At 33.7% G+C, this 8,809-nt stretch overlaps 1 protein-coding gene across 1 annotated transcript; it reads right to left on the bottom strand.

Moving 5' to 3' along the window:
- Positions 1-1,902: 1,902 nt before the first annotated feature.
- Positions 1,903-7,997, bottom strand: LOC132029849 (sulfite exporter TauE/SafE family protein 3-like). Its single transcript, XM_059419231.1, has 12 exons — positions 7,621-7,997; positions 6,383-6,542; positions 5,552-5,752; positions 5,400-5,464; positions 5,145-5,178; positions 4,962-5,047; positions 4,789-4,875; positions 4,625-4,675; positions 4,311-4,532; positions 2,766-2,859; positions 2,541-2,681; positions 1,903-2,415 (listed from the first exon to the last, which is right to left on the bottom strand). Exons 1-12 carry the CDS (start codon positions 7,837-7,839, stop codon positions 2,330-2,332), a joined length of 1,446 nt encoding a protein of 481 aa, XP_059275214.1. The 5' UTR covers positions 7,840-7,997; the 3' UTR covers positions 1,903-2,329.
- Positions 7,998-8,809: the final 812 nt, after the last annotated feature.

Raw genomic sequence — 8,809 nt, 5'->3', positions numbered from 1 at the left:
CTCACAAGTGAGCATCGGGTCCCGGGAACATCGGGCCCGGGGGAATATTCGGATCCGTTTAAAGAGTCCGTCTGTCAAAACTAAATTAGTCATTATTCTTGAAATGAAAGATAAATTATTAACTAATTAATAATTTGTAGGGAATATGTGAATTATGTAGTATTATATCTTGTGAATAATTAGAATGGGATATGCGATGAAATTTAATGTATGTGATAGTAAGGACACGTATGTGATGGCAAAGACTTTTAAGTTAATTACTTTTGAATTATGTGATGACAAAAAGACTTGTTAAGTTAATTAGTTTGAGAATCGAAATTCGACGATAATATTTGTTTAGAACTCTATTTTGAATGTGTGATATATTTTTAGTTGACCAAATAGCCAACACAGCTACGATAAAATTAGACTAAAAGAGTATATTCGTCGACCACATATTTTTCTATAAACTTTACATTTTTATCGTTAACTTATGTATTTATGAAAAGAAGAACTTTAACTATTCTTTTTTAGATAATCTTTTTTATTTAACATATATATATTCACGCTTTTTTAAAATTATATAGATAACAATTCATAATCATTTACAACTTATCTGGATGGTTGTTACCTATTATATTATATTATGTTGTTAATTTAAATACAATGTTTATTTTGATTGTTACTTTAATATTATTTTTATATAACGGCAAAATGTCCTATTTTATGTAACCACCGATTTGGTCCTATCTGATATGACACGATACGAAAAATGTCAAAACAATACATAACAATCATCCAATCAAAGTGTTAACAACATAATAATTCATTACCAATCAATTTCTTTTTAATTCATAAAACAATAATTAACAACTAATAAATTCATAATCAATATTTAACAAAATAATAATTCATTCACAATTCATAAAATAATTAACAAATTAACAACTCATAAACATATAACAAATTAACAATTCATAAACATTTAACAAATATTGAATTAAACCAAAAAAAAAATGCAGCGATGGCAAAAACACGCCTAGTCCAAAAAGAACAAAATTTTTTTTTTTTTTTTTTTTTTTTTTGAAACATAGCGATTAAATGTTACATCTTAGAATATAATGTATATAACAAAATAATAACAAAAGTTCATAGTACAAAACCTTAATCGAAGATTTTTTGCTTAGATTATTTTAATGGAGTTCCTACGCCGCTTTTTTAAAATTTGAGCTTTTAGAATCTTCTTCATAGAAACGAATATCTTATAATCTAAGCTTTCGGACGAAATTTAATAGAAAATGACGTTTTTGGATGTGGGACCACCTCGTTTTTTTTAGTCAATGGCGGTTTCTATTTTTTTTTTAAGCGCCGGAGGAGAATGGGTGGAACCCGATGGGTTTATGTTGAAGGATATAGCGCGGTATTTTCTGCCTTTAGGTGAGAATAATTGTTATAGCGCGATTTACTTAACTTGATGCATTACGGTTAAGTCTTTAGCGCGAATATTTTCTTCAAGGCGAAAGGTACTTTTGTAACATTGTTTTTTGTTGGGGTATTTTGGTTCAAACAATTTTTTTTGAAGGCATTTTTGTTCCGGACCCCAATGAGAGGTTGATACTCCCAAAAGTATTTTATACTATATCTTTGGTGTTTGTAGTTTTTGACCAAACTTTTATGCGTGCAATTGGATTAGGTAGAGATGGACAAAATAAGAAGTGGCAAATAACAGAATTTTATATGTTATGGGAGGTAAGTCATTATTCACACTTCAAATGGCCAAGTAAAATACTCAAACCAGTGCATGAAGCATCAACCTAGGCACTCATTTGGTATAGATCATGTTCTCGATCATACAAGATATCAATAATAATTATTTCCTTGAACCTCAAGTACTACTTGCTAGCAAAAGGGACAGTCACAACATCGAATCAATAATAATTCAGACTATCTTCCACAGTAGTGTTTTACACCAAGATAACACAGTGTTACAAATTAAATGACTTAAGAATTTCTCTCTCTTTTCTCGATTATTTCTGGTGTTCAATAGTCACAAAACTGAATCTCATTTAAGCAGACATGACAACAACAGGGGCAAAGTCCCACATTATCACGGGAAAATGATGAAAACACCCACAGCAGAAATATACCACAGTAGATTTCTCCAGAGCAGAAATCTTCCACAGCAGATTCATTGCCGGTGTATATCTAATGTAGAACTGAACTAGCTAAATTGATATGGTGGTTGTCTTCCTCCACCAAGCCAAGAATTGTTCTCCAACTTAAGCCAATACTTTGAATTAGCGAAGCACTAATGTACGACCAGTTTGCTTCACCTAGACTCAAAACATAATTAAGGATCAAATTTGCAAAGGTTCTCGAAGCCCATGTATTCATGGCGGTGGATCTTCCCTATCATGTTTGAGACACCAACCCCACCTGTCAAACCAGATAATAAATTTGTAATACCAATTCAATCTGAAATGGAGAATGAAGTCATGATTCATCTGGGAAGATGTTTAAATGTTGATGCTGATGAGGCACCGCCGGAAATACACACATACCTAGTGAAATTGCACTGACAAATATTGTGAAGGCAAGGATGAAGATGATAAGCGATGCTCTTCCTAGTATCACAATCATCCTCCTCACAACATGTTGCCCAATGAGAGCAGCAACAGTTGCCACGGCAACGAAGTACGCAGCTGCGGCAAGAATACAACTTTCAGTTTCGATATAAACGTGAAAAATCTACCTTATAATCGTTAATTCAAGGGATCAGCACATACCATAGGGAACTGGGAAACGCTTTATAAGGTAATACTCTACAACAGACATTGATGAGGAGAACATCATTGCAAAGGTGGCAGTGGCACTTGAAACCTAGTAGCACAAACACAGTAACATGAGACAATGGCTATAAAGTATGATGAGAACTTGGAACAGATATGAAGATAGACGGGCATCTCAGTGAAGGAAAAATGATAACTTTAACTTTTTACAACCGTAATATTCACCTACCAACTGAATTTTGAAATTTATACATGCACTGGTTTATAATTGGATAATTGTATTTTTCACTTAATAAAAGATCCTAAATTTTATCCTAATTTAGTCATGGACAACTTCCATGAAATAACTGGTGAAAGATTGTCCTAGACACAAAGCAGTAACATTTTCCTAACTCTGCTTGCCATATATACAGCTGCTAAATATTAAGCATCAAACAACTCAACAACAACAACATGATGCCCAGTATAATCCCACCAGGTGGGGTCTGGGGAGGGTAGAGTGTACGCAGACCTTACCTCAACCTTTTGACGGGTAGAGAGGCTGTTTCCGATAGACCCCCGGCTCAAAGAGAGATGAAAAAGCATCATGAATAATAAACAGTAATAATAAGCAGTAATAGCAGCAAGATAATATGATAAATAACATAGTAAAAGAAGCAATCAAATAGTACTAGCGAAAAGAACAAGCAATTTAAAGCAGTATAAAAGGCTTGGTGAACTACTATAGAAATTAAAACAATTTGATAATCGAAGTACAAGCATCAAACAACTCCATTTACTGATAATCAAAGAAAAAAAACCCACCACATATGGGGAAAAAACAAAAAATATGGGAAACTTCAAATGCGACAAGATAAGCTCTTTTAACTGTAAGATTAACATGAATATACAGAGGCATAGGTAAAATGAAACATGGAAGGAAAATTGAGAAATGATATCATGTGTGAAGCTATAGGAAGATGCTTTGTGAATGTCATGATACACAAATATTAATCCAATTTGCCGAGAAATGATGTATCCAAGAATTTTGCTAAATTCTACATTCAAAAGACAAAGCCCTATTAACTTAAGTAACATTATTCAGCACAACCTTTTGTGGGTAAAAGTCACTGCTTCTATTGAGCACGGAATTTGTTAAAGATCAAGGGCACATATAAACATTACTAAGCAAATGACAACTGAAATTGTCTCTATCAAAAATATTTAGGCATCTTTTTTTAATCAATATATTTGGGGCACCTTATCTTTGATTCTCATTGTTTGAGTTTCTCTTTCAATCCAGGAAGTCAATAATCCGTTTTTTCTAACATATCTAAGATCCCTTCGACTTCACATTTGCATCCAAAAAATTACATGCTTGAACTCATGATTAAAATTTCAATCGTTAATTGCCATTCTGAGTACCAACAAATTATTTTCTCAGCAAGCATAACCAGCAAAATGAACCAACCATAGATTGGTAGCATTTCTGCACCCTATTGTATGAAGAAAAAATGTTTTCATTTTGCTCCATACCACTTAAGGATAACAATAAAAACGCACCTGAGGAGGAACACCCAGCTCCAAAAACATAGGACCCATAATAAATCCTCCACCTAAACCAAGAAGTCCTCCTACCATACCAGCTACTATTCCCAAAAAGCAATAAGTCATCAGTTGCAGCACCTGGAAGTTAGTTCCATCTTCTCCCTTAGATTCAATCTTTCTCCAACCCTTGTACAGGCTAACAGCTTCATAAGATGATACACCGAGGGCAACTGGGATCTGCAGGACATTGAAAGAGTTTGTGTTCATTGCTAGAATAACTTTTGGGATTTTAGAGTTTGCATCAACCTTTAACATAGATAAACACGAACCTGCAACAGATTCACCACCCAGTATGTTGGTGTGCAATTGTCTGTATAATTCTATTTCCACAACACACAAGGCGGGTTAGTTTACAAAATTAAAAATACCTTTAAAAAACACCGAGTATATGTGGGATCATAAACAAAAAATACAGATAAGGAGAAATGAAAACCTTGCCAAGTTGCAGGCCTAGAAATGCAACCCAAACTATACAGAGGAGTCCAGTTTCCTTCCAGCAAACATTCTCCAAGATAGGCACCTAAAATGACATAGCTGATTAGATCTAAACTATCAGAAGAAGCAGAATATTACCATTGATTCATTTCAAGATCTAAGATAAGTTACCTCAGGTTCAGGTTCTGTTTCTTTCTTTTGAGTGTCAGCGTTGGGACCACCAGGAAGGAGCTTGTATTCTGCGTCTTCACCAGCGCCTAGCACAAAAAAACATATCAGCAGAAAAGAAAAGAACACCAAGACTGAAATCCCAATAAACTCATATATAATAAAGAAGTCGTTTGTATAACCTACCATTTGCGCCTGACTTTTTCGCAGCCTCAGTCTCCTGAAGTAAGAAAAACATATGATTATCAAAACCAACACTTAACATATATGACCTTATTTACTTAGCCTTGCTAGAATTCAATGGGACAAGGCATGCTATGAACTGTACAGAATGGATGCCACTAAAATTGGTGAAAATAAAGAGCAAAAGGACAGACAATTTAAACATGTTTCACAATGTACAGACTATAGTATTCAAATAGGGAAAAAAAATTCATTAACCTTTTTCATGATAGTCTCTTTTTTCCACGTCTCTACCCCTCGTAAAAAGGCCTTGGTTGATGTAGCTGCAACAATCACGTAAGTTCAGAAGTTTTGTTGGAGCAGTGGGTAAAGGAAACACAAAGTGTGCCATATTTCAAGTGCAGTCTTACCGACGAAGAGTATTATAAGCAGAACTGTTACCATCCAATCAGCAAATATCACATTGAAAGTAACTCCAATACTAATGCCAAGCATCAGCATTGGCTGGATGAGCACGGCCAAATCATAATCAATAATAGGCATATCAATCGTTGGATGCCTGAGCTTTAGATTGTAGTAAACAGTAGAGACCGAAGCTCCCATGATCATGCCTGACAATCAAGAATAGAATCTGTGAGTCCCTTAACCAGGAGAGAGCAGCTAACAACAGATGAGGAAAATTCAGAAACTAAGACCTGCTACTACAGTGCTTTGCTGATAAAAAGTGCGAATCCAAGGGTTTTTTACTCCTATTCTGCCTATGGGGAAAAAGCATTTTATCAGGGAGTAAATTATCTGATATGCACACTTGTCTTATCTAGTTGCTAATTTCTGTTTAGAAATCCAAATTGTGACTAAAGCTAAAAGCTATACTTCTCACAAAAAGGGAAAATAATATCCAACAATCTCCCAACATAAGATAACTGAATTTAGCTCAAGGACTGTGGAGGGCAAGGAGGTTTAGTGATAAGAAGGAGCATGGAGAACGTTTTCCAATGAAAACTTGAGTCAGGAGTAATTCCAGGTGAAAAGTTCAGGGTCTATTGAGTCATTGCTCATTAAGTTCCCTTCTTTTTCTTTCTTTTTATCATTAAGTTCCTTCCCTTCAATAATCATCGGCAAGTCCAGAAGGATCAGAATAAACAATACATTCACTACAGTTTGTTAAGCCGTTGAAACCATGAAATTAACAATCAAATTTCTTAGAAAAAGTCAATCTTATCTAGTGCTCCCGATCTTACACTTTGAAATTGCAGTAGATGATTTTGGATCAAATCCAACGATGAGAGAAAGCATAGGTACGAATATGCCACCCCCGCCAACACCACCTACACTCCCAAATGCTGCTCCCAAAAATCCAATTATGGAACCAACAACAATTTTCCATCCGAATTTCATTTCCTGCAATGACATCCAGTAACACACATTCAAAACTTCCGTTGTCAACCACGTTGACAGGATTAAAGCAAACAGAAGGTCAGGAGCCTAATGAAAATATCGGCGGAGTTATTAAAGTAGGATTTTATAAATCAATATGGCGCATGGATTTGGAAGCCCAATCATAGCTCAGATTTCCAATATGCTACCATCTCAGATGCCAGAAGCATTATTCAGTAACAACAACATACCCAGTGTAATCTCACAAGTGGGTCTGGAGAGGATAGGATGTACGCGGACCTTACCCCTACCTCCCTACCTTTGTGAGAAGCATTACGCTAGCATCACTTTCAAATGGAAAATTAACATAACTACTCTGGAATACAAACTTCACATTGGCCAACTCACTCATATATCTTAGATATATGGATTTCATCTTAGTCTTTTTCGATCAGCTTTATTCGAACATATTCATTACGTTTTCATTCCTTCTTTATTCTTGATCTCAAACAGCAAGTAAATATACATGTTGACATCCATATTCTACAACTCCAGAAAAAAAAAAGAAGCAACAAGAGCACAAATATGCACAAAGATAACTTATTGGTGCATTTCATGCATACATAGAGCTAACTACTCCAGATTCAATTTTTTAGTCCATTAATGGTCCCACCTAATCAACTAAATTATGATTACTAACTTTACCAACTACCACTATCAATTCAATCCAGCAGATCACATAACAATAAACAAATCACAACTAGTTCAAAAAATTCAAAGCTATAAAAATACAACATAACTTTAAAAAAAAAAAAAAAGAAAAAAAAAAAAAAGATACTCCCTCCCTCCGTTTCAATTTGTTTGTCCTACTTTTCTTTTTAGTCCGTTTCAAAAATGATGCTTCTTTTCCTTTTTTACAACTTTTTAATTTCAATTTTACACACATCATGTTTAAGATCGTGGTACATTCCACGTGTCCTTGGTTTAAGAAAACATGACTCAAAAGTGTTTTTACTTTCTTAAACTTCGTGTCAAGTCAAAACCAGACAAACAAATTGAAACGGTAGGAACAGTAATGAAACATAGATCAAGAATTATTTACCGGCCAAACATGTTGGTAACCAGATTCATTAGGCTTCCACAAGAAATTGACAACAGAAGAAAGTAAATCAGCATCAGATTGGTGAGTAGTTGCATTATGTGCAACACTTTCTCTCTTTAAACTTCTTTCAGCTGAAACAAATATAGCAGCCAAAAGAAAACTCCAAGAAATTGACAACAATGGCCTAAAAACCTTCAATCTTGCTCCAACACCCGCCATAACAACAAAAAAGAACACTACACAATTCTCACAAACACAGTATATAAACACAAGAAACAAGGAAAGTAGAAACACCCAATCTCTTTGTTTGGTAGGAAAAGGAAGTTTCCTTTTATTAATGGAAACAGAGAGAAAGGAGAAGAAAGAGTAGAAGGATGAATAAATGAGTGAACATAGTATATATATATAAGACAGAGATATGAATGGCACCGCGATACACTACATCAAACGACACAGTTTGAGTGACTAATAACTACTCCTAATTTATGTGTCAAATTTAGAAATTTTGTGAGTCAACCGAAATTTCTTTTATATGTTTTTTAAAATATTTTTAATTGTTAATTATTACTTCCTCTGTTTCAATTTATGTGAACCTATTTTTTTAATTTGTGCCAAAATAATGATCTCTTTCCTAATTTGGAAACAAATTCATTTTATGAAATAATTTACAGCCACACAAATATTCAAGACTTATTTTGAACCACAAGTTTCAAAAGTCATCACTCTTTTTTAAATATCGTGCCCAATCAAATGGGTTCACATAAATTAAAACAGAGGGAATATAACAACTAAATAGTTGTCTATTTGTATAATTTGAAAAATTGACAAATAATTTCTCATTTTATAACTATTTTACCCTTATTATTAAGTTGGAAAGTTTAACCAACAAGTGGCAGTACAACTTTTAAATTATGTTTTATTTATTTCAATTATTAGATGATTTAGTAATAATTAGGAGTAATATGTTATTAAAATTGGTATTTTATTTTTGACTTCTTGATAAACGTGTCAAGTCAATTATGACAAGTAAAGTTTGATAGTAGTTTTTAAATATATAAATTTTATTTTACTCTCTCTGTTCACTTTTACTTGTCCAGTATTCCAAAAATAAATTTTCATTTTTACTTGTCATTTTTGGCATATCAAAACAAAATAAGTTTTTTTTCCTGTTTTACCCATAGTATTAAAT

This window comes from Lycium ferocissimum, chromosome 9 (assembly GCF_029784015.1).
Source record: "Lycium ferocissimum isolate CSIRO_LF1 chromosome 9, AGI_CSIRO_Lferr_CH_V1, whole genome shotgun sequence".
Taxonomy (NCBI): domain Eukaryota; kingdom Viridiplantae; phylum Streptophyta; class Magnoliopsida; order Solanales; family Solanaceae; genus Lycium; species Lycium ferocissimum.
The sequence above is the reverse complement of the archived record's forward strand: the minus strand, read 5'-3'. Positions and strand labels throughout refer to the sequence as shown.